At 33.4% G+C, this 27,776-nt stretch overlaps 1 protein-coding gene across 2 annotated transcripts in view; it reads right to left on the bottom strand.

The window, feature by feature from the left end:
• Positions 1-27,776, bottom strand: part of LOC126884457 (NFX1-type zinc finger-containing protein 1-like) — a 297,539-nt gene that overhangs the window by 108,013 nt on the left and 161,750 nt on the right. For both annotated transcript variants that reach the window (XM_050650391.1, XM_050650392.1), the window contains exons 10-11: positions 27,438-27,645; positions 8,422-8,669 (exon numbers count right to left, since the gene is read on the bottom strand). In XM_050650391.1, coding sequence (XP_050506348.1) covers positions 8,422-8,669; positions 27,438-27,645 — 456 coding nt within the window. The remainder of the gene's footprint in view (positions 1-8,421; positions 8,670-27,437; positions 27,646-27,776) is intronic.

The raw sequence follows: 27,776 nt of genomic DNA, 5'->3' as shown, positions 1-27,776 counted from the left end.
CACCTTGGCTACATACTCCGAATATAACTATTGAGGTTTTCATGTACATTTAACACTATTATACAGTTGATCCCAAACCATTTTTTCAGTGCGTCATAGTTTGTAGAATTCGCTCTAACGCATTAAGTTCGAAGTGACAGAAAAAAACGTACGTCCGTGATTATTATAGATAGAACTTATGTATTCGTTGAAGGGTATTTCCATATTAAAGCGACTTATACTTTTGTAGATGTATAATTGTTTGACAATTAGAATACTCAAATAGATAAACAATCCATGATGCGAATAAAGATAATTTTAAACAAAAGTAATCTATCGTGACAGTAATTTCCAAAGATCTTATACACATAGATTTGGCCAACTCGGAAAAATAGCGTAACGCGGAGCAGTTCGGGTCGGTGGTCTATCTATCTCCCTCTACCGGCGCTTAGCTTTCTTTCTCTAGCATATGATGGCCGTCGCCTGTGTGTCACTGTCGTTCCGTTACTCCCACCTCTTGGTAGATACGTTCACACTCGCACGACAGACAAAGATAGCTAAACCACCGTACTTGATATCGACGTTATACCCCGATGCATTGAGTGGTATATCCCTAGCCAAGTCTATTTTCTTTACATGTCTCTGGTAATTTCACAGTGTAAACGGATAAAATGACAATTGTAATTCTAGGTTAGAAATTTGTCAACGACGTAAATATAAATATTTTATGTCATTGGTGTTCGGACTTTTAATTTTGAGTTAAAATGGCAACACCGCGCGTGCCTCAAAGACAAACTCGGAACAGAATTCGGGAACTAGTAGTAAGCATGGTACAATAAATGATGGCCGGGAACTAGTAGTAAGCATGGTACAATAAATGATGGCTCACAGGGATCTTTGCTCAAAGATCTTATACACATAGATTTGGCCAACTCGGAAAAATAGCGTAACGCGGAGCAGTTCGGGTCGGTGGTCTATCTATCTCCCTCTACCGGCGCTTAGCTTTCTCTCTCTAGCATATGATGGCCGTCGCCTGTGTGTCACTGTCGTTCCGTTACTCCCACCTCTTGGCAGATACGCTCACAGTCGCACGACAGACAAAGATAGCTAAACCACCGTACTTGATATCGACGTTACACCCCGATGCATTGAGTGGCATATCCCTAGCCAAGTCTATTTTCTTTACCATAGAGGTATATATTAACATAGAGTGAGTCTTCACTCCGCGCGTCCTGACGACAAGATCTCTTTGACTGGTTTGCGCTATCTCTTTCTAACACATTGTACCGAGAAACTGAGATGACTTTAAGGTGTGAGTATAGGCACGGAAGAGGAGGACAACTGTCGCAGCTTAATATGCGTAAGAGTGAAACAGCACTAATCCAAAGAAAAAAGATGGTGTCGTCACTTCGCTTTGAATGATACTCTCTCTATGTCAATATATACCTCTATGTTCTTTACATGTCTCTGTCTTTGCTACGTCACAAGCTTGACCTTGAGCTGTCAAATGTCATGCGCAAAATTGTACCATGAGTAGTAAGTAAGTAATACACGAGTAGTCAAGTAAGAAGTAACATGTACGCGAACTTAGAGTGTATTTGTAACTAATTAATACAATACAAGTATTTAATAGGGCTTTTCATTCACAGTCATTTGTTTCGAGCTTCTGTCATGTGTCACATAATATTAATATATCTACGTCATACGTTATTGGTAATAACAATGATAGAAACCAAAGACGTATGACGTAGATATATTAATATTATGTGACACATGACAGAAGCTCGAAACAAATGACAATCGATGAAAAACCCTATACAGTTCGCTAGTGTCTATTCCCATTGTGCCAGCGACGGGAAGTCAGTAGATTCAAAACAATTGGTATATTCGAACATTGTACTCGTATAGTGAAATTGTATTCTATGTTTATTTATTTTTTCCTTAAAATATTTTAAATATTAATATTATGGCAAATATTTATATAAATTTTGTTATTTATATAAACATAAATATAAATATTCTGAAAACTGTCAGATTTAACTAAAATATCAGGCAGCGATTCGTGACATGCTTAAAATCTTATATGATGTCAAAATTAATGGCGCACTGAAAAAAGGGATTTGGGATCAACTGTAGTTCACGAATGCACTATAGGCTATTGATTATGTACTTTAGAAAGGAACTACCTACAACGTTAACGGAGTTTTATTGTTTCATATGGTCAATGGACCTCTAAACATGAAAAAACCGCGGAGTGCTACCACTTAAAGGGGTGCGTTTTTGAGAAAGGGGTGAATTAGTTCCTATGCACAGGGTGCATTAGGGTGAGTTCTATGCAGTTTTGGTACAAACACGTCTACAGAAAAATTGTTCCAGATTAAATTTACTATCGAAATATCACCTTTTAAAGTCAAAAATATTTTTTTTACAAAACTGTATTAAAAAAAACATGAAAGAAAGCAATTTTGTTTTTTACCCCATAACTTTTTTCCCCGGGAATATAGATATAGGCATTGCTTCACAGAAAAAACTTCTATCCTTCCTCTTTAAAATGGCGTTGGTAATAGTCTATAGTAGGATTTATAGTTTCCGAAATATGATTTTTCAAAGTTCGCCGCTCACAGCATTTTTTGGCCATTTTCCCCATTATTTCGCAAACATTGTTCTCGAACTTTTTTCTACGCATTTCTAGGTATATTCAATGGTACATTTAGGATCGATTTCTCATACCTGCGGTAATCTATGGTTCAATTCAACCAGGATCACCGGTGATCTTCGGTTTTGTTTGGAATGCATTTCTCATTGCACGTTCATGTCAGCGCTCGTTCTACAGCTTTCGAGAAATGCCAATAGATGGCAAAAGGTAAAAACTGTCGCTATTTTGAACTACAGTTTTTATGCTGTTTTTGAATAAAGTTAAATTTAAGTATTTATAGTCAAATAGTCATTTTATTAATTATAAATATTATAAAAACAAAAATAATGTTATCGTTTATCGTTAGGCTTAATATTATAATAAAATAGGATATATTTATATTATGACAGCGTTTGTGTTAATACAACGCATGCGTAGTCCATGAAATCATCTGAACTGAGTTCTGAAATCTTTGAACGGCCGAATTGCATCGTTCAAGTTTAAACTGCCATCGGTTAAACGTGCGAATTGAGAAAGACGATTTTGACTTTAAACTGACGTTTACTAGAAGTTCAGGTTAAACTGGAGTTGAACTCGATATGAGAAATTGGCCCTTAGTAGTAAAAACAGTCAATTACCATTAAAATGGTCTATTGTATAAGCTTGTACGACTATTTTTAAGCAAATTATGGGGCAAAAAAATAACTTTCTTTCGTGTTTTTTTTTTGCTTTTTTTTAATATCTATATTTCTTAAAAAAAATAGTTTTGACTTTAAAAGGTGATATTTTTATAGCCAATTTAACGTGGAACAATTTTTCTGTAGAAGTGTTTGTACCAAAAGTTCATAGTACGACCCTAATGCTAATGCACTCTGTGCCTAGAGACTAATCCACCTCTTTCTCAAAAACGCACCCCTTTAAAGGGTAGCACTCCGTGATGTTATCATATCTAGAGGTTCATTGACCATATGAAACAATAAAACCCCGCTAACGTTGTTTAGTTCCTTTTAGCTCTCTTATTTTTAACATAATCAATAGCCTACTGTTAAATGACACTTTAATTTCACAGGAAAAAAACAGAACGTTTACAACTTAATTATATCTGTATTATAATATCTTTTTAATATAAAACAATAATTCTACACTTCACACGACAAAATTTATGTTGGTTGTAAATTTTAATAGTTTCTAAGTTTAGATGCTTGTTAATGATACAATAATTTATACCTGAACAGATTATAGATAGTATTGGTTTATTAAAATAATTGGAACATTAGAGAACAGAAAATATTTCAAATAATGTTGTTCTGAAGCATTTTTATAATTAACCATAAATAATTTTTAATGGGAAATAAGCCACAACTTTACTAATAAAATGATTTTTCCGCAAATCGCCAGGAAATTTTGACATTCCTGTCAAAATTTCTTGAAGAAAAAGTCAGAACTTCCTTACTGTAAGGAAATATCATTTCCTTACTGTAAGGAAATGATATTTCCGTACAGTTGTTAGTGTTCTACATAAAGGATAGAAAATTATTAATAATCCATAAAACGTCTGTATGCATTTTCGTACTTTTCTCTTGATTTCTTTGGCAATAATTCTAATGAAGCAGTATTCACTGCCTCAACCAGCTCTGGAGGAGTCCCAGAAATGGAAATTTCATCATCACTTATCATTTTACTTTCGAGAACACCAGCAATTAAATTTATAAGCGTCAAGTTTGACAATTCAACCTCAATACGTTTCCATAGTAACCCAAGTAATTTTATTAGGAATTTCAAAGCACCATTTATTTGGGAATAAAATTATCGCGTTTTTTTTTAAATCAATCAATATCTGTCGAATTTTAAACGATTTGCGGAAAAATAGTATGTTTACCTCGTAGGAAAAGCCACATTCCTGGACTCTGTGTTGCTAAGTCTCGGCTTGCGCCTCGACTTAGCAATCTTCACAGTCGTCCAGGAATGTTAAGCTTTTCCTACCCGGTAAACAATGTACTATTATTAACATTTCGACGCCCAAATCGGGTGTCGTTGTCAAAATACAAAATACTACTCATAGTCCAATCAACAGCCATTTTCTCGTGGAATTTTAAGAAGCAAGGTCGATTTCCTTGAAAATTTGGGTTTAAGATCTGTTGACACTATTCTTCAAAATCTACCCTATGCCGAAATTCGCTTTTGCCCTGGGGGTGAAAACAACCCCATCTAGGGGATGAAATTTTTTTTAATCAAAATAACTATGGAAATCGATAGAGTGACCAATGAGTAAATTTTGTTCTATAAAATTTTTTTGCAAAATTGACACTTTCCAAGTAATTTGCGATTGAAACTATGCATTTTAATGGAAAAAACTCACGTTTTATAACTAGAATAAAAATTTAATTTTATAGAAAAAAATCATTAAGAACAAAATTGTAGCTAATAAAAGAACAAAGAGATTCGCGTCTGAAAGACATATGTAAACCTAATAACGAATGAGTTATTGCTCTTTAAAGGATGGTTATTTCCGAAGAACATCGAAATGGAGAACCTTTAATCTCAAATAACTCGAATACGGTGCATTTTTTTGGGAAAACTAAGATACGTCTTCTAAAGCTCATTAAAAAACCTTTCAAATAAGCTCTGATAAAAGTCTTTTGAGTAAGAACTGACTGACTTATGACAAAAATAAAGTCGCTCGCTGCTTTTTTCTCTTTAAATGTAAAAATTAAACCCTCCTCGTTACAATCCTAATAGAAATGAATAGCTTCCCACTTGAAATTAACTTTATTAGGTATAATTGATACGATCCATGTAATTCGTCCGGTTTGGAATCAGTGGCGGCGCCTGGTGTAAAATATTGGGGGTGCACACATAATGTTAACATATATAAAAAGACGAAGTCGAATCCATCAATTATTTAATAGAAAACAAACGTTTTTCAGTGTTTTATTGTGATATAAAAAGACCTTGAGACAATATTTCCGTAGGTAAAGGTTCGGGTGTCTTCAAATTGTCAAAATCAAAAGACCTTATTAAAAATTACAATAAATAATGTATTTTATTGACTTAAAATTATAATTTAGTGTTTAAATGTTACAAGCAAGTTTTGTAACGAAAGTCAGTCGCCTGTTATTTTTTAGATAAATTATTCACAAACAAATTCAGTAAAATTTGGAATTTCTTGAATCATTTTTTTTATTGAAAACATTGCGAGTGCAGTTAATCGATCCTGGCCCATAGCTATTCTAAGGAAAGTTTTGATACACGTTTCAATGCAGAGAGACATCGTTCTGTTTCTGCAGTTGTCACTGGCATCGTAACAAGTACATAATTGGAGAATTCCAATCTGGAATTCCAACTGGATAGTTAAATAGCTAACATTTACGTCCACAAATCCTTCCAATCTTAATATTGGGACCGTGCAAGTTCGGCAAAGCGACCTCTATTTCTACGCTCTGTACATTTATTCGCACTTTTAATTATATTGGCCAATTATATTAGTCCTGGTTGCTGGATAATTGTCAAGACCATAGGCCAAAAAAATAATAAGAAGAAAAAAATAAGATGCAGGTTATGTTTAGCAAACGTAAACAATTGTATGTAGTAAATAAAATCCGTTATTAAAATGCAGTATTGCAAGCAAAATACAATTAATTAAATTTACCTTTATATAATAATTGCATATCATATCAATATTGTGGAGCAATATATAATTTTTCTAAGTCAATGACAGAAGGTATGAAATATACGTCAATTTGACAATTTCAATTGACAATATGAATTATTTAAGATAGTTGCAATATTTCTCCGCGACTCGCGCACAGTCGTTTCTCGTTTCCCTTTCCAAGTACTTGCACACCGCGAATAGTACCGAAATTCGAACTTCATGAAAGCAAAATTTAAACATACGTGTGCCGTGCATGTTGAAAACACCAAAGATCATGCCATAAGATCACATCCAACCTGTGATCCTGTGGCCATCTAAACTTATGGGCTATAGCGGGTAGCGGGGTGGGTGGTGAGTTTTATTTTGTCGTATGAAAAGTCATCGGGATAGGAACCACTGTGAGAGCGGTGAACGCGGGGTTCTGTCTAAGGCCTCGCATCCGTGAACTTTCTCCTTTGAAATAGAATAAAAATAATTAAATGTTACCTATTAGATACTTATAAACTCCTTGGATCTGTTATTTCGAATTTCAATTACTGTATAGTTAGATTAAAATGTTATTTATAGAATGATAAATATTACATATATGAATGTTGGTGTGAAAATAATTTTGAGGGTTCACGTGCACATGTGCACTTATGGAGAAACCGCCACTGTTTGGAATGCTTAGAAGAAACAGTTGATTAAATCGAAAATGACATTATTATAATTTTAAAAAAAGTTAATTCTTCTTAAATAAACCTAAAAGTATTCATGATACAAAAGCAATAAACAAAATCGAAATTTTCAGCAAAAGAAATTCTACAATTAATATTTAAAACATTTTTTCATATTATGAACACTTTTAGATTTATTTAAGAAAAATGCACTTTTTCTTAATTTTAAAAATGTCATTTTCGATGTAATCAACTCTTTTTTCTAAACTAAGTATTCTAAACCGGTCAAATCACATGGATCGTATGAATTATACCTAAATAAAGTTAATTTCAAGTGGGAAGCTATTCATTTCTATTAGCATTGTAACGACGAGGGTTTCATTTTTTACATTTCAAAAAGAAAAAAGCAGAGAGCGACTTTATTTTCGTCTTAGGTCAGTCAGTTCTTAAGCAAAAAACTTTTATCAGAGTTTACTTGAAAGGTTTTTTAATGAGCTTTAAAAGACATCTGTTAAGTTTTCCCAAAAAATTGCACCGTATTCGAGATATTTGAGATTAAAGGTGTTCATTTCGATGTTCTTCGGAAATAACCATCCTTTAAAGAGCAATAACTCAGTCGTTATTTTGTTTACATATGTCTTTCAGACGCGAATTTTTGTTTTGTTTTTTATTAGCTACAATTTTGTTCTTAATGATTTTTTCTATAAAATTAAATTTTTGTAAGTTATTTATGAAAAACGGTTATAAAACATGAGTTTTTTCAATGAAAAATCCATAGTTTCAATCGCAAATAACTTGGAAAGTGTCAATTTTGCAAAAAAATTTTATAAAACAAAATTTACTCATAATTGGTCACTCTATCGATTTTCATAGTTATTTTGATTAAAAAATTTTCATCCCCTAGATGGGGTTGTTTTCACCTCCAGGGCAAAGGCGCATTTCGGCATAGGGTAGATTTTGAAGAATAGTGTCAACAGAGCTTAAACCAAAATTTTCATCAAAATTGGCGTTGATTCTTAAAATTTGGTTTTACAGTTTTTTACCGCTGACGAGTAGTGGTCTATGAATATTTTGTATTTTGTAATATTACTGAATATTTTGTATTTTGACGACACCCGATTTGGGCTGAAGTGTTAATAAAATCATTTTTTTAGTAAAATTGTGGTTTATTTCCCATTAAAAATAGTTAATTATATTTCAAATAATTTAGAAATTCTTCGTCCCTCTTATCGTTATCAATAGTTTTCAATTTGTGTATAAAATAGTAGGTACAGTGCACAGATTATAAAATTGCCGGTGGGGGATGGCGTCTATGCCCAGTATTAGGCATACATAGTCGGTGTATGAGAGAGAAAGTAATTTTCTATCACATACACCGACTATAATACTGCGCACAGACGCCATCTCCCACCGGCACATTTAGAATCTGTGAACTGTGCAATATTTGTTTAAAAAAGAGGAATATCGGTTTCATTTAAAAACAAAAATATAAAAAATACCTTGCACATGGTTGTCTGCACTGATATATCTCATGATCTCTATCTAAAACGTGACATATGCTTGTACAATAGTGGCCACATTTTAATTGAGCCTCACATTTCAATGTACAACCGCCTTCTGGTATTTTCAAAAAATCTTTCCCAGATTTGACTTTAGTAATTTGATCCCGGTGAACTTGACACCGAAGCGTTAAATAAGGACCAATTGCATCTTGATTTTTAAGAGTGTCTTCTACCTGAGGCCAGATCTGAAATATATTTAAAATATTTTTTGTTAAGTCTGTCTTAACGAGTGAAGTTTAGGTTTTTCCCTCTTTTAATAATTTACCATCAATCCAAGCATCATAATCATTGTCATTAATACATATTTAAATTTCCTAAACTATTAATTTTCCATTTATTTGACAAATAAACATTGCTTTTGGCTTAAATTATAAATATGTTCAAACTGCCAAAAGGTAAGTGGTTGGCAGCTCATTCTGTTTTATGACAGCAGTAAAATGTATTTCACATTAAATAAATTACATTCTTTTTTTTGTGTCAATTATTTAAATTAAATTTTTTTTTGATACCCTGTATAAATAACAAGAATAAAAAACCGCTAAACGCCGTAAAAATGAGTGGCGCATAAAATATTCCAGCTACAAAAGATCTGATATGAATGTTACGTGGCGCGAAAATGGATTTTCATTTGATGCAAAACAAAATTTTAGTTTTATTTTAAAATATTTTTCCATAATATTTGCTAAATTTGAAGTAAATGCGCCACAAAAGAGTAACTTTGGTACAGTTTGAATTTTGAAACTCTTTTGTGGCGCGTTTACTTCAAATTTAGCAAATATTATGGAAAAATATTTTAAAATAAAACTAAAATTTTGTTTTGCATCAAATGAAAATCCATTTTCGCGCCACGTAACATTCATATCAGATCTTTTGTAGCTGGAATATTTTATGCGCCACTCATTTTTACGGCGTTTAGCGGTTTTTTATTCTTGTATCAGGAGTTTTTCAAAGGTATTTATAAATTAAATGTATGAAGTTGAATGCAATGTTCCTCTATTACACGTCAAGCTTTATAAATTGTCACCTTTGTTGCATTATCTCCCAAATGATCTAGTGTCAATCGAATGTACACTAGATTTTTTTGTATTCGAAATAGACTGAAAAAAAAATATATTGAGATGGCCGGTAAATGAAGTCGGATTGCCCGTTGCCAGATCAAATTTAGCGTCGTAACTACTACAACTACATAAACCATTTGGGGAATAATCGTTAATTGGATTATACTTTTGTATCTTAATAACTTCTAAACGGCTTAACCGATTTTGATCAGTAAACATGAGTTTGAAACGTATTAACCAGTAGTATCTGATGGATCTAAGGTCAAGTATGATAACTGAAGCTATTATAGGAATTATTGAGCTTTCGAAACCGTTTTTCCCACAGGAAATAGATTTTATCATATTTATGAAGCCTATAACCTAAAAATTCGAATTTTCCCGGATATGAGGTATACATCGTTAGATTTGTCTTGAGTCCTTCTACAAACCTTAAGTTATTGGAGCAATTCGTACGTTGAAATGTTGAGTAATTGTCGAAAAAAAAAATTTTCAAAGTTTAGTTTTTCAGTTTTTTGGCTATACTGAGCCGTGTATATGTCTGATCCTGACGGCTTAGACACCATTTGAAAGCTTAAGTCAACGCTATTGATTTGATGTGTTTGCGGTTCTCCTGCCTCTTCGTGATCCGAATATATATACCCCCAAAAATATGCCGTTTTGTACTTACCAAGTCCTATAGCTGGCTTATGGGTCGTCAAAAGTAACAAACTACACCGGTTCTAAATCGGCCCTGACCCCCTCTTTAAACACAGAGAAAAATATCAAATCGGCTTAACTTTCAAACACACATACATACATATCCACAAACATTCTCCCTTTTTTAAATAAAAATTGAGTCACATTTCTAAGCTCTATAACTTTTGAATGGTATAACCGATTTTCAAAATTAGACATGCATTGGAAAGGTAATGATCAGTTCTATTAGAAGCCGTAAAGGTTGGACAAATTTTTAAACTTTTTGGGAGTTTTGGTGACGAGAACGAAAAAGAGGCCCTAAATGGGAAGGGCCGTAAAATCTACACCCTTGGACCAAAATCGATGGTTGACCTATAAATGGGTGAGTCTTTTCTGAACTTTAAGATGGGAGTTGGCCCAATTTTCAATTCAGTCAGATTTAGAAAATCGAAAATTTTGTGTATATAATATAGTGTCGCGTGTAGGGTGGTGTGGGTGTGCGCCACTGGCGAGAACTGCCGTTCTCTGGTAATGTTCAAAATTAGACATGCGTTGGAAAGGTAATGATCAGTACTGTTAGAAGCCGCAAAAGTCGGACTTAAATTTTCGAAGTTTTTGGGAGTTTTGGGGACCAGAACGAAAAACAGACCCTAAATAGGAAGGGCCGTAAAATCGACACCCTTGGACCAAAATGGATGGTTGACATATGAATGGGTGAGTCTTTTTTTGAACTTGAAGATTTCGTATATATAATAGTGTCGCGTGTAGGGGGGTGTATTTCTGCGCCACTGGCGAGAACTGCCGTTATCTGGTAATCTTTCCGATATAAAACTAACAGCTTCGATAACTAATAAATCGAAAACTATTAATTTTATCAAAAAAATTTATAATGAACATTTTTTGCTTATAATTAATATTTTTACCAGCATTTGTGGTCAAAATATAAAAAAAATTCCACTCTCGTGATGAGGTGGCAACCACCCCATGGTAAAAGCGTCTTTCGGCATCATATAGATTTTGATCCTTGGACTATCCACTACTTATTGTCAAATTTTTAAGCAAATCGATCCATTCTGTAAAAACTGCGAAGTGAAAAATTTCAGTTCCTGGACTCATTCTACTTTTGGAGCTCTATAACAACTTCTGAACGGCTTACCTGATGTTGATCACTAAACATGAATTTGAAACGTATTGACAAGTAGTATCTGATGCATCCACGATCGACTATGATAACTGAACGTATTACAGGAATTATTGAGCTTGAAAAACCGTTTTTTCCCATAAGAAATAGATTTGATCATACTTATGAAGCCTATAACTTAAAAATTCGAATTTTCCCAGATATAAGGTATACACCGTTAGACGCGTCCTGAGTTCTTCTACAAACGCTCAGTTATTGGCGAAATTCGTAGGTTGAAATTTTGAGTAATTGTCGAAAAACCAAAATTTTCAAAGTTTAATTTTTCAGTTTTTTGGCTATGGTGAGCACTGCGTATGTCTCAGCTTGATCGCTTGAACGCCATTTGAAAGCTTAACTCAACCCTATTGATTTGGTGTATTTGCGGTTTTCCTGTCTTTCCTTGAACCTAAGATATATACGCCCAAAAAATATGCTATTTTGTATTTTCCTAGTCCTCTAGCTAACTTACGGGTAGTCAGAAGTCAAAAATTAGACCGGTTCTGAATCGGCCCTCACACCCTCTTGAAACACAGAAAAAAAAATTCAGATCGGTTTAACTTTTCCACACACATACATACATACATACATATCCACAAACATTTTCATTTTTTAAATAAAAATTGAGTCATATTTCTGAGCTCGATAACTTTTGAATGGTATAACCGATTTTCAAAATTAAACATGCGGTGGAAAGATAATGATATGTGCTATCAGAAGCCGCAAAGGTCGGGCTTAAATTTTCGAAATTTTTGGCAGTTTTGGGGACGAGAACGAAAAACAGGCTTTAAATGGGAAGGGCCGTAAAATCCACACCCTTCGACCAAAATGGATAAGTAACATATGGATGGACGAGTCTTTTCCTAAACTTTAAGATGGGATTTGGCCCAATTTTCAATTCAGTCAGGTTTAGAAAATCGAAAATTTCGTGTATATATAGTGTCGCTTGTAGGGGTGTTGTGCGCCACTGGTGAGAACTGCCGTTCTCTGTGGATAAATTATATTAATTTATTATTAACACTTCAAATGAGGTAGCACACGGCCCCTATTCTTATTAAAAAAATATCGATTACCTCATCACGCCCAGATGGATGAAATCACTAAGATAGTACCTATGATATTATACCGGGTGTAGACTTATATTTTCCCCCATTTTAACTGCCTATAACTTCTAAACTTCTCAAGATAGAAATATGCTGTTTTCGCTGAAATGTTTTAGTAAAAGTTTTGTCTGAATGGATCGAGTTTTTTTATATCGCTTTCAATTACGAAAAAAAAATGGCGGATTTTTGAGAAAAACTTTGTTGACTTTTTTAATGGAACACCTTCTTCTTCTTCTTCTTCTTATAATAGGCCTCTTGGCCTGTTCCTTACCGATTTTGAGCTTGTATTCGTAGCTGTGATGTTGACTGCCAGCTATCTCGCCACCTTTTAAAGGGCCTTCCTATTGGTCTCTTGCCTGTTGGCTTCGAATCCCTCGCTATACGGGCTATTCTCTCGCTGTCCATTCTCGTTACATGCTGATTCCACCCTCGTAGTCTCTGTCTTCCTCACCGTACTATATCTTGTACGTTACAGAGATCTCTTATTCTGTCGTTCGGTATTCTGTCTCTCAGTGTTTTCCCAGTTATTGACCTCAGCGTTCTCATTTCTGATGTTCGCAGTATCCTCTTGGTTTCTGCTGTGTCACATATTGTTTCTATCGCGTACGTCATGATCGGTCTTACACATGATTTATATATGCGTATTTTCCCTTCCAGCCTCATATCTTTGTTTCTCCAGATGACATCCCTCAGACATCCTGACACGTAATTGGCTTTATTTGCTTGCTTTCGGACGCTCTCTTTAACATTCCATAACTACATATTTCGATTCCCAGATATTGGAATCTCGAGACTTGTTCAATTAGTTCGTTGTTAATTACTAATTTGCATCTTATGGGTTCCCTTGACACTACCAGGGATTTTGTCTTGGCTGTTGATATTTTCATGTTGTAGTTCTTCGCCACTGTATTGAAAGTTTGTGCCATTCGCTGTAGGTTATCCTCGTTATCGGAGATTAAGATTGCGTCGTCATCATAACAGAGGATTTTTATTTGTTTTTCCGCCATCTTATATCCTTTTCCAGTACCTTTAATGTTTTCTGTGATTTTGTCCATGACTAAATTAAAAAGCAATGGGCTCAAGCTATCCCCTTGTCTGATTCCCGAGTTGATTTCTACTTCCGATGTTAGTTTATTCTCGACTTTTCTGGTTTTGTTCTTCGTATTAATGTCTTTAATTATCCTTATCATCTTGTTGGGCTGATTTTTCTCCTTTAGCAATCTTAGCACATCTTCCAATCTTACACAATCGAAGGCCTTAGTCAGATCTATAAAGCACATAAATGCAGGTTTATTATATTCCAGTGCTTTCTCAGCAATTTGTCTGGCTATGAATATGGCGTCTATTGTGGACCTATTTTTCCGAAAACCTTGTTGTTCCTCACTAATTGTGTATTCTTCATTTATTTTATTGGCAAGTATTTTTGTTAAGAGTTTAATAGTTGTGCTCAGCAAGGTGATGGTACGGTAGTTGCTAGGGTCTTTGCTGTTTCCTCTCTTGTGTATAGGTATTGTTATACTCGTCCTCCACTGGTCTGGTACACGCTGGCTACATATATTATTTCTTGAAAGAAGATCTCTATGTTTTCGATTAAGGTTTCTCCTCCGTATTTCAGGAGTTCATTTGGTATCCCATCGGGTCCTGGTGCTTTTCTGTTTTTTAATTTACGTATGTTATTCCATATTTCTTCTTTTGTGATTTCTAGTTCTGTGTCTATGTTGGATTCGCCCAGGTGTTTAACACCCAGTATATTTTTTTGTAAATTGAAAGAACGGTCATTCATCTATCCAGCGAAGCGATATAACGTTTTTTAAAATCGGTTGTCAAATGACTCAGTAATTAATTTTTAAAACGAGAGGTGCAACGTGGATATCACATAACTAAATAACATAACTAAGCAAATTGATATTATGTTATGGGATCTCCACATTGCATCTCTCATTTTAAAAATTAATTGCTCAGTCATTAGACAAGTGATTTTAAAAAACTTTATATCGCTGGATAGGTAAATGACCGTTCTTTCAATTTACAAAAAAAATATACTGGGTATTTCAATAAAAAAAGTCAACGTTTTTTTTTTCAAAAATCCGCCATTTTTTATTTAAAAACGATGTAAAAAATTCAATCCATTCAAACAAAACTTTTACTAAAATAAAACATTTCAGCGAAAACCACATATTTCTATCTTGAGTCGTTTAGAAGTTATAGGCAGTTAAAATGGGGGGAAATATAAGTGGACAACCGGTATTAAAAAATCATAACTTAGTAATTGGACTTCGAAGTCCTAGGTTTTCATCCAAAGTGATCGAAAGTAGAACCGGAAGTCGATATTTGAACTCTTCGTGTAACTTTGCGTCGATTGATATACGATTTCACTAATTTTGAGTGAAATCTTTTCTCATGTGACTTTTCAATACGCTTCGATTGAAATGTCACATGAACTATTTTTCTGCGACTATAATATGACACCTCCGGTCAGTACTTTTTAACCGGAAAAGATATAAAAATTAAAAGTTCCCATCATTTGTTCTCATCCTGCTAAGGTACGTCGAATAATATAACGCTTATAATATTTCGGTGACTTTAAAACGTTACTTCCGGTCGCAACTGTAAAACCGGAAGTCAGAGGTCAAATTTCTCATATTTAATACTATCCTTAGAATAGAAATATGCTTTATTGTCATGAAAAATTTAACAATTTTATAGACAAAGCTTACAAGAATCATAAATAAGAACAATAACAAATAACAAATACAATTTACTAAAATGATATAAATCGTCTACATAAATAAAAATAATGAAGATAAACAAAAAAAAACAGTAACAATCTATTGCAAAATAAAAAAAAAAATTTGCAAATTGCATAATCTACCTTAAGAAATTTAATAAGTTAAGTTAAGCTGCTGCATATGACACTCAAATATAGATTAAGATTATACTTATAAATAAGAATACTGTACTTTCTTAGTTATTGGTTAAGAAACTCTGCTGTTGAATAATATGGTCTTTCAGATAAATAGGCTTTAGTCATTTTACGGAACTTGGGGAAAGATGTTGCCAGATTTAAGTTGTAGAGGGAGATGGTTGTAAAGTTTTTTTGCAGAATATAATATAGATTTCTTTACTAACTCACTGGACGGGATCGGTAAATAGATGTCAAAGGTAGAATTTCTGGTGGAATAGTCATGTCTAGGTCTTGCTGGAAAGACATGTAGATGTTTACGAATTAAGCAAACAGTTTCTAAAATATATAAAGAAGGTAGTGTTAGAATCCTGTGATCTTTGAAGTAGCTTCTGCAATGTGCTGTTCTTCTGAGGCCAAACAGATATCTTATTGCTCTTTTTTGTAATTTAAAAATAACATCAGATTGGGCAGCCGTACCAGAACCCCAAAAAGGGAGACCATATCGAAAATGTGACTCGAACAAAAAAAAAATATGTTATTTTGGAAGAGGCTAAATTCATTTCCTTTGAAACAGATCTTATTGCAAAGCAAGCTGAGGATAGTTTCTTGCTTAACACATCAATATGAAGGGACCATTTCAGATTGCTACCTAAAAAAATACCAAGAAACTTTACAGAATCAACGATACTGATCTGGCTGTTATGAAGAGGTAAGGGTTGAAGAGCTCCTTTATAGGACAATGCTACTGTTTTATCTACATTAAAAGAGAGTAAATTTGAATCGGACCAAGATTTTATTGTAAGTAGATCAGAAGTTATAGTAGCATGAAGAGTTGCGATATTTGAGTTGCTCCAAGTGATACTGGTATCATCAGCAAAAAGAAAAACTTTTCCATCGATTGTTAAGCTAGTGATGTCATTAATAAAGATAAGGAAAAGTAGAGGACCCAATACTGAACCTTGTGGTACCCCACATACAACATTTTTGAGACTAGAGTCTGTATCATTTGCTCTAACCAGTTGTTTCCTATTATCCAAGTAAGATACCAGTAAGAAACCAGTTCGAAGAAATACCTCGAATTCCGTAGAAATCTAGTTTTTTTATCAAAATGTCGTGATTCACACAATCAAAAGCTTTGGCATAATCACAAAAAACAGTGGCAGTGTGCAGATTATTGTTTAATGCTTGATAAACCTCATGTAGTACAGAAAACATGGCATATGTGGTACATTTATTATTTAAAAAGCCGAACTGATTTTGTGATAAAATATTGTTATCAACGAGAAAGGACATAACGCCTGGTGAGAACAATAGTGACGAAACTTCAAAATGAACATTTAGAGATAATTGTATTTGAAGTTTTGATGAAACTGCTAAACAGTAAACTGACTTATAGGTAATCATTCTGCAAAATTTTTCTAATAATGTGTTTTCTAGATAATGTAAACCAATTAGTAGAAGTAATTTTATTTGAAGAAAAGATGGATATTGTATTTATTTTTGATTTTTTTTCTGCGTTACGCCATTATTGCATTATCGAAGATGTTTAATTTGATGTTTCGCCACTATACTTTTATACTACTATACTACAACAGTTTAGTTTCTGTTTTAAATAATTAAAAAATTTACTTTTAAAAATAAATTAAACGCATCAAATAAAATATTTTATTGTACACACCAGTTATGCGCAAAATGGAAGTAAAGTACAATAGAAAAATAACAAAATAAGATCTTAAGTAATAATTATGAAAACGATAAACATGATAAAAGATAAAAAGTAAGCAAAAGAACTATGAATAGTAAAATTAAATTCATCATTTCACTCACGTATGTTTCGTATTTCAAACTACTAAAGAAATGATTGTGGGCAGAAGGAATTGATTTATTTTTTAAGACTTCTTTTTAGAAATGAATATTGGTTCTCGATAGTGTGGAATTAAACAATACTGATTACTGATCCAAAGTGGATAGACGCTTTCTTGATTTGCTATTTCTAAGTACCTAAGAACGATTGAAACTGAGTTTCTCTGTAAGAAGTTTTATAAAAAAAAACACAAAAGCAAAAACTACCACACAGACAAAAGTGCTCATTCGCCACTATTGCACATTGTACTACTATCTTTAATAAAATATCTAATATTTCAAATACATGTAAGCACGGCGTAATTACAAATTCGCCAGTATTGATATAAAGTTTGGTGTGCTTTCGTCGTTAATGCATCAAAATATTTGACAAATTTACAATACCATAAAGACTTGTAGGCGCCCTCTAGTAATAAGGAAATTAAATAATTGTTAGCCGATATTGCACATAAAAGAGGGCATATTTAGATGTCGATTGATGGACTTAACTCAAAAATTTTCGAGTTTCGCCACTATTGTTCTCACTAGACGATAAATAAGTCGGGCTTTTATGAGTCTCTCAATAATTTTGGAGAGTACCGGTAGTAATGCAATAGGTCTATAATTGCAGGCATTTGATTTTTCACCACCCTTATGAAGAGGAATAATGATGGCCGTCTTTAGGCACTCTGGAAATTTACCTTTCTCAAAAGAATCATTAATTAGAGAGATGAGGACTCCCAACACACTGTCTGGGAGATTTGAGAAAATTTTTATGGATAGTCCATCGGTACTACAGGAAGATTTGCTTTTGATATTCTTGATTGTCTGAATCAGTTCAGATTTATCAACCGGTCTTATAAAGAATGAATTCGAGACCTTTCCTGAATTAGGGAGATAGGAAATGGGATCTTGTTGTGACACAATAGTTGATGTTATATTTTTACTCACATTAACAAAGTATTCATTTAGATTTTCTGGGTCTGGAAGGGAAAATGTTTGAGCTGTGTGAGTTTTATTACGAAGATCGTTTATTATGGACCAAGTTTCTTTTGCAACACTTTTAGAGCTTCTCAGACGATTTTGATAGTACAATTTTTTAGCTGATTTTATAAGTTTTAAATAGATCGCCCTGTACTTGGTGATATATTCAGTAACAGAGACGTTGGTAGTAAATTTCTTGATGTACAGTAGTGAACGCATATTTTTGGCTGATATGCGGACACCTTTGGTAGTCCAGGGTTTGTGATGTTTTGGCTTAATTGTGATTAAAGGAAATGCTTTATTGAAGATACAGACAAGCTTATTCAAAAAGTCACTGAAATTATTATCGACGTTCATAGAAGGAAAGGACCACTCAGAGGTTAAGCATAAATTTTGGAATTTACGAATATTCCGAGCGGAAAAAATCCTGCCTAAACGTTGAGTTTTCGAAGAGTGCTTGCTAAAGATGTTAAACTTCGTATAAACCGCTTCATGATCAGATAGTCCCGCATTAACAGTTGTAGAGCAGACATCACGGGGTGAGAAATCTGAGACAATATAATCAATTATGGTAGATGAAGTTTTTGTAATCCTTGTAGGAGAATCAATGTGCATTGTTAGACCATACGATTCAAATATGTTGACCAGGGATATTTGTGTAGCACAAGCAGCAGCATAATTAATGTTAAAGTCCCCGCATAAAATTTTTCTGCTTTTATGGGGCAGGTCATCTAACAAATTAAGCAGGTTCTGAAAAAATAGTTCCACGGAAGAGTCAGGTGATCTATAAATGCAAATAATATAAAGATTAAAGTTCTTACTGTAAACTAAGGAAAACTCAAAGAATGCTTCACTTAATAGAAAGTCATATTTTGTTACCAGAGAAAAATCATTACTTGTAGAAAGAATCAGGGTGCCTCCATGCGCTGAACTTTGACGATCGTACCTAGCAATAGTGGAATATTTTTCTACAAAAAAAGGCTCGTTGACTTCAAGCCAGTGCTCAGTAACCGCAACTATCGGAGGAAACCCTAATTCCTCTAGAGATAGAAATATTTCATCAGTTTTATATCTTATAGAACGAATATTAATCAGAACCATGCTAAAGTTGTTATCACTAAAATAATTTGAGGATTCTAGTCCCTCAGAACACGTCGTATAACCTTGGGTTATAGTCTTTCATTAGACACCTCATTTGTCATTATATCTGTATTAATAACGGATGAGTTATATTCGCGGACAGTCGGATATACAGTCATGAAACCGGAAATATATATTATTTGTTCTCGTCTTGCTAAGGCGCGTCGAATAATATATCGCTTGTACTATTCCGGCGACTTTAAAAGAGTACTTCCGGTTGCATTTCTAACACCGGAAGTCCTAGTTCAAATTTCTCACGTTTAGTACCATCCTTGAGTTTGATTCAGAAAACGTTGGAAGAGAACTTCTAGGTGCTGTTTGAACACGTTTTTTAAGAAACTCACAACAGCTAAAATGGATGTGAGGAAGTCCTGATGGCAGTTTCAAAAATGAAATTGATTATATCTTCTTCTTCTTCATGTGACGTGCTCGATTATCGATCGTTGGCTATCAAAGTGGCTATAGTAATTTTGTTGACGGTAGCTACAGTCGGAAAAATGAAAGAATACCCATGAACGAACATATAAAACACGCTGTATTTTCCTGTCACCGTGTCACAAAGAAAATTGTCCGGTGCAAGTACATGTAATAATAATTATTACATGTTCTTGTGCTGGCCAATTTTTTGTGTGACACGTTGACAGGAAAATACAGCGTGTTTTATATGTTCGTTCATGGGTATTCTTTCATTTTTCCTACTGTAGTTCCCGAGCAACAAGGGATGCAGAGGATCTGATAAACCATTCTCTCAGAAGCCATGACATTCTTCTTCGACCTGGCTCACTTCTTCCGTCTACCTTGCCTTGTATTATTAAACGGAGTATATTATATCTCTCTGGGTGTCGCATAACATGGCCAAAATATTTAAGTTTTCGATTTTTAACTGTTCTGACGACTTCCGTGAGTTTTCCCATCCGGTGCAAAACAACTTCGTTACGGACTCTATCCACCCAATTTATTCGTAGCCCAACCTTCGACAACGCACAAAAGAGTAGAGAACACATAACATCTCACTAATCTAATTTTCAGATTCAAACTAATGTTGTTTCCACATAAAAGTTTCTTTATTTTAAAGGATGCAGCTCTGGCCTTCTCTATACGTATTCAAATTTTTTTGCTCATGTCCCAGTTCTTGTTTAGATTACAACCAAGGTTGGTTATACTGTTAGTTCACTCTAATTCTTCACCATAAGCTGTTACTACTTCCGGTTGTATTTGCGTCTTACTGACAACGTGACAACCATCACCTTGGTCTTTGTGGTGTTTAGCTTGAGTCCATATTCATCACACGTTGTGGTAATCTTATTTATCAGATGTTGAAGTTCTTTGAACAATGTCTCATCCGCGTATCTCAAATTATTAATACTGACGCAATTAATCTTGATACCACATTGAGCATTATCCACTGCTTTATTGAAAACAAACTCAGAATAGATGTTAAATATTAGTGGGGACAAAATGCAGCCCTGCCTCACTCCTCTTTGTATTTGAAGTTCTTCAGACGTGTCCCGGCCAATCCTGATGTTTGCACGTTGATGCTAGTAAAGATTTTTAATAATGCGTAGATATTTATCATCAATATCCACTTTCTGAAGAATGGCAATCATTTCAGTATGTTTTACTTCAAAGCCCTTCTCAAAGTCAATGAAACACATATAAACCGGATGTACGACATCTCTGCATCTCTGTACCATAACCTGAATACTAAATAGTGCTTCTCTGGTCCCAAGGTTATTGCTGAATCCAAATTGTGTATCACCAAGCTGTTCTTCTATTTTTTGGTACATCCCAAATATCTTTAAAACATGACTCATCAAGCTAATGGTAAAAGCATAAAAGCAAGGTTATGAAAGTAGGAAGAGAAAGGGGAGATGGGACAAAGTTCAATGTAAGCACACAATTAGGAGAGTTTATGTTTGAGAAAATAGACGAATTTGTATATCTAGGAGCAAGGATGACAAACAAGTGTGAAGAAATAAAAGAAATTGATGTCATGTTAAGTAAAACCAATCGATCTGCGGGAGCCATGAATTATTTACTAAGAACAAAACAGCTGTCATGGAAAAGAACAACAAAGCTCTGGGCCTAAAAGGCCTGTAAAAAGCTACATAATATATGTATATAATTTTGATTAAGAATTAAAATTTTTAAAAAACCCAAATGGATTACGTAAATGTTCAGAACGTTTTCGGACCTATCAGCCCATCCTCAGGAAACTCATTACAATTTTACTTGCTAAATATGCCCAGAACAAAACAGTGATTGAATTTAATATGAAATTTACATTGTAAAATTGAAACGACTTAAAGCCGATGAAACTATTACTGGACACTATTACTATCACTGGATAACTATTACTGGACTACTAACTACTGGACTACTAATTTAAAAAATTATTTAACTATATGGTATACAGCCAACTCCCGGGAACTAGCCCGTTTTAAATTAATAGAAAACCCCACCGAATACTATACCACTCTTCACTTGGAATTCATTGATTTTTATAAAGTGTTCGATTCAATAAATAACAATAAAAATTAAGTTGAAAACACAAATATATTTACAGACAAGCTGGCCATCACAGTTTGCAAATCAAAAGAGCCTTTCCGTTCCCACATCAATTTTATTACGAAAGATACTCTGGAACCATCCATAAATTTGGATCCCTTAACACCACCAAGAGTTAGGCTAACTAATAACTCGAACAGTCGATATCTTCTTGCAAGATTAAGGGAACCGGATATCTTAAAAGCAATTAAACTACATCTTGCTTTTCTACACGACCAGCCTTCTTCTGTATTTTATGATGAATACATCAACACCAGCGTGAAACTCTTTCTGGCTTCCGAAGGACTACCTACTAAGACCGAAGAACTACGAAAAGTTCTTCTAGAATTTAACCATGCCTACGGAATGAGTCCAGCTGAAGTGGAAGCTGATCTTGCCGCTTATAGGTCCTATCTCAGTTCGGAAAGAATTATACACCTAGAAAAGTCAAGGGAATGTCACCGAAGTTATTATTCCACTGGCTCTCCAAAGCGAAATTTTTAAACAACACGACGTGTTCTGAGAGTCTAGAGACCTCAAATTATTTTAGTGATGACAACTTTGGCATGGTTCTGATTAATATTCGTTCTATAAGAAATAAAACTGATGAATTATTTTTGTTTCTGGAGGAATTAGGATTTCCCCCGATAGTTGCGGTTACAGAAGCTTGAAGGCTTGAAGTCAACGAGCATTTTTTTGTAGAAAAATATACCACAATTGCCAGGTATGATCGTCCAAGTTCGGCTCACGGAGGCACCTTAATTCTCTCTAGAAATAATGATTTTTCTCTGGTAACAAAATATGACTTTTTGTTAAGTGAATCCGTCTTTGAGTTTTCCTTAGATTATAATAAAAATCTTAATCTTTACATTATTTGCATTTATAGATCACCTGACTCTACAGTGGAACAATTTTTTCAGAACCTGCTAAATTTGTTAGATGACCTGCCTCATAAAAGCAGAAAAATTCTATGCGGTGACTTTAACATTGATTATGCTGCTGCTTGTGCTACCCAAGTGTCCCTGGTCAACATATTTGAATCGTATGGTCTCTCAATGCACGTTAATTCTCCTATCTATCTAAAAGACCATATTATTCAATAGAAGAATTTCTTAATGAATAACTAAGAAAATTGGGTTTCATACGCAGTAGCTTAAACTGTCAATTCCTAATGTTGTATTTTATTTGTTGTAAGTATGTTCAATTTGCAATTTATATAAATTTTGCAATTAATTGTTTTTGTCTTTGGTTTTGTATCATATTTACTGTATATTGACGATTTATCTAATTTTAGTAAATTGTAGTTGTTATTTGTTGTTGATGTTATTTTTCTTTTGACTGTATGTAAGCTTTGTCCATAAAATTGTAAAAATTTTCGGTGACAATAAAGCATATTTCTATTCTATTCTATTCAGTTGAAACATGGGCCGTCCTACAAGCCATGAACGATGCTATAGTCTGTTCGCTAAACTCAGACGCAACTGGCTACATATTTTAGTCGATATTTTTTTTGTTTTTTGCCAATTTTGTAAAAATTGGCGAAATTACTAACTATTTAGTGATTATTAACTATTTAGTAATTATTTTTTGTCAATTTTACTAAAATTGGCAAAATTACCGACTAAAATATCTAGAAAGTTGCGTCTGAGTTTAGCGAACAGACTATATACTTTTTCTCATGAGGATCTTTCAGTGCGTCACAGTTTTTCGATTTCTTTCTAACGCATTAAATTGTATGTGGCAGAAAAAAACGCACGTCGGTGATTACATTTCGTCGATGACATTTATAACATTTATTCTAGTTGTCAATAGATGGCGCTATAATCGAAAATAAAATATTTTGCGAATTATATATCTACGAATATAATCTGAACAATTTAAAAGATTATACAAATCAAAGAAAATACCATTTTATAAATGCAATAAACACAATTGATTTATTTTTATGCCAAATTGCAAATAAAATTTGACAACTGTCAGATTTAACTAAGATGTCATGTCACTAAAATGTATATTATCACGGACTTACATTTTTTTTTCTATCATTTGTGACGCACTGAAAAATGCTCATGAAAAGAAGCATATAATAGATTCTAGGTATACAAATTTATTAAACAATAATATAAGAAAATGTCAAACGTGTTAAATATATGAGGATATGAAAACAGATAAGAGTTAAAATAAATGAAGGTGTACTTTCAGAAGATACTATAGCTCCAAAGTGGTTGTCCCTGGCGCTGGAAAATATCTTTAAATCGTTACAGTGGGAAACTAGAGGCATAAAAATTGACGGCTCCCATTTGACTCATCTCCTATTTGCTGATGGTATCATATTAGTAAGTGGCAGTATCTTTGAATTGAGAGATATTTTAGAACAACTAAATGCCGATTTGGAAAATATTCGCCTGGAAATTAACATGCCCAAGACAAAAGTGAGAAGTAACGACGACGAACACATACATATACGACTCAGAATCTAGAAGAACATGTATATTTAAGGCCGACAATTCAAATACCTGAACCAACTATTAAAGCGAATCCAAAAAATAATAGAACAAAACAGAAAACCACAAGAAGATGGAGATAAAGCATCCCAATGCCTCTCTTCAAAAAAAGAGACAAATCGAACCCGGAAAATTACAGATGAATTTACTTATTTAACACAACATTAAAATTAACAGCCAAAGTGATAACAAACAAACTGAATGAAATAATAACATTAGCAGAAGAACAACAAGGTTTTAGGTTGGGAACATCATGCAGCGCTATATTTATAATGAGGTAAGTTCAAGAGAAATCATTAGAATACAACAAACCGGCATATTTATGTTTCATGGACCTTAAGAAGACATTTCATAGGGTCAAATTAAAGGACATTATCCATTTGTTGTATTCAAGATAGGTACCTCTAGGAATAATTAAAAAGATCGACAATATCTACCAGAACAACACAATAAAAGTAAAAGTAGAAGATGAACTAACTGACCCAATTGAAGCTGGCAATGAGAGAAGACAGGGGATTCCCAGAGTCCTTTATTGTTCAACCTGATCATGGATGAAATAATAAAAAAGTAAAGAACTAAAAAAGGAAACCAAATGGAAGAAAATCAACTTAAAATACATAATATGTTATGCAGACGATGCAATACTAATCTCTCAAAGTGAAGATGATTTACAACGTATGCTGCACCAGTTCAATACATATTATGAGAAAATATACGCCAGAAAAGTTAATATAATAATGTCCCCAAAAAAGACAAAATGCATGGTTAAAACAGCTAATCCAATAAGTTGTAAATTAGAGCTGTAATGTCAGATAATAGAACAAGTGATGGGGTTTAAATATCTAGGCATCACACTATCTAGCTACAGAAAGCTCGAAACAGAAATTGGAAATCAAATGAATAGAGCAAACAGAGCCGCAGGTTGTTTGAATTAAATGGTATGGAGAAATAAAAAAATCCGTAAGGAAAGGAAAGGCAGAATTTACAAAATGTCAGATATAACCTGACTACCTGACACAGAGAGGAGAAAAATATATCTAGAAACACCATATATGAAAACTCTTCGAAAAATCAATAGTAAGACACTATGGGAATGAGCTATTATAACTGGGTAAGAAACAGAAGAGTAGAATGGATTGACCACATAAGCCAAATGACGACAAATACAGACGGCGAGAGACGGCTCCCCAATAACACGATCATAATATAATATATTATACTAATGACGTCATCCATCTGGGCGTGACGACGTAATCGATGATTAAAATAGGAATAGGGGTCGTCTGCTAGCTCATTTGAAAGGTTATTCAATTCTCTATTCAGTAATATAAACAATAACGTAATATTTATACAGGTATTTAAAATAAATTTTACTGCTCTCAGAAATCAGAAAAATGTTTATTTCACAAATAAACATTGCTTTTGGCTTAAATTCAAAGATCAAGCCAGCTCCCGCTAGCAACCTGCCTCTTGGAAGTTTGTACATTTAATGTAAGTGAAAAGCAATGTTTATTTTTGAATTAAACGTTTTTTTTTTTGTTTTCTGGCAACAGTAAAATGTATTTTGAAATTAATAAATTACAGACATTCTTCTTTTTTTTTCAATTAATTTAATTAAAAAAAATTTTGGACACCCTGTGTTTGCATTGTTTACATTACTGAATAGAAGAATGAATAACCTTTCAAATGAGCTAGCACACGACCCCTATTCTCATTAAAAAATTATCCATTACGTCATCACACCCAGATGGATGACATCCATATATATATATATATATATATATATATATATATATATATATATATATATATATATATATATATGCCAAAATATTACAATTTAAAAATAAAAATCGACTTGTTTCGAGATTTTTCTCTAAGTCGCCGGTTTACGAAATAACGAAGAATTTATTCCTTTCATTTGTACCATACTGTATTATATGGTTAGCTTATAAGATAGCATGCTGAACAGTCGGAGAGTGGAGTGCAAAATCGCCGGCAGTTCAACTTTTTTCAGATCTTATAATTAACATAAATATACATTTTTGTCGTCAATAATATTAATCGGACTGTTTTCATGTACTAAAGCTTCATTTACATTTGGCAAGTTTACTGACTTGCGGCCACTAAACTTACCACGTTTTCTTTTTCTCATCATCACCTTTCAGTGCGTCACAGTTTTTCGATTTCTTTCTAACGTATTAAATTGTATATGACAGAAAAAAAGGCACGTCGGTGATTACTTCGGTAATTATTTCTAGTTCGGTGATTATTCTAGTTGTCGATAGATGGCGCCATAATAAAAAATTTTTTTTTTAATTAGATAATAATATTACAAATATAATCTGTATAATTTATAAGACTGTACAAATTAAAGAAAATACCATTTTATAAATGCAAGAAACACATTTGATTTGTTTTTATTCCAAATTGAAAATAAAATGTGACAACTGTCAGATTTAACTAAAATGCCATGTTAGAATAAATGTCATAAATGTGTATTATCACGGACTTACCCTTTTTCCTATTATTTGTTACGCACTGAAAAATGATCATGAAAAGGACAATATAAGCAACAATAAAGTGCTAGCAAGTGCACTTTCCTGTTGTTTACACATGCCAAGTTAAGTGGCCGCAAATACTTTCAGCCTGTAAACTTGCTAAATGTAAATCAAGCTTTTAGATTACTACTGAACCAGTGGCGGATCCAGTATCATCAAGAGGGGGGTCCGATTAGCTAAATTTCTATGAACAATAAATTAATGTTTTTATAATCTTTATATATAACTTGGTTTGAGAGGGGGGTCGATCGCCCCAATCACCCTAGCCTGGATCCGCCACTGTAGTGAACCAAGTGTCCAACAGAGTGAACAGACCTATAACTATCTATTTTCAAACAATATTTGAATATTCATATTTATACCAAGCAAATAAACTAAAACAAATTCAAGTATTAAAATGGAAATATATGATATGACTAAACGAAAATGCCAATTTAGTTATAATTTAAATATATACCTCACTATTTTCACGCAACTGTATCATATTTCCCATTATGTAAAATCCATTTCTGGCTCTAGATAAAGCCACGCAGACTCTGTTTTCTGTCCTTAAAAATCCAATTTTGTTTTCTTTATTACTTCTTACCAATGATAGTAGCACAATGTCGCTTTCTTCTCCTTGATAATTATCCAAAACAGCAATTCTAACATTTTCTAATAAATCACTGCAACAGAATAAATTATTATAAGTGTAACATATTAAAGGGTTCAGCTTTTTTTTATTATTATAGATTTTTCTTTGGTATTTACACAGTTGGACAAAGGTTTACTCAAACTTCTTTTTTGAAATGTCAGA

This window comes from Diabrotica virgifera, chromosome 5 (genome assembly GCF_917563875.1).
Source record: "Diabrotica virgifera virgifera chromosome 5, PGI_DIABVI_V3a".
NCBI classification, from domain to species: Eukaryota; Metazoa; Arthropoda; class Insecta; order Coleoptera; family Chrysomelidae; genus Diabrotica; species Diabrotica virgifera.
Note: the sequence above shows the minus strand (reverse complement) of the source record. Positions and strands in the feature narration are given on the sequence as shown.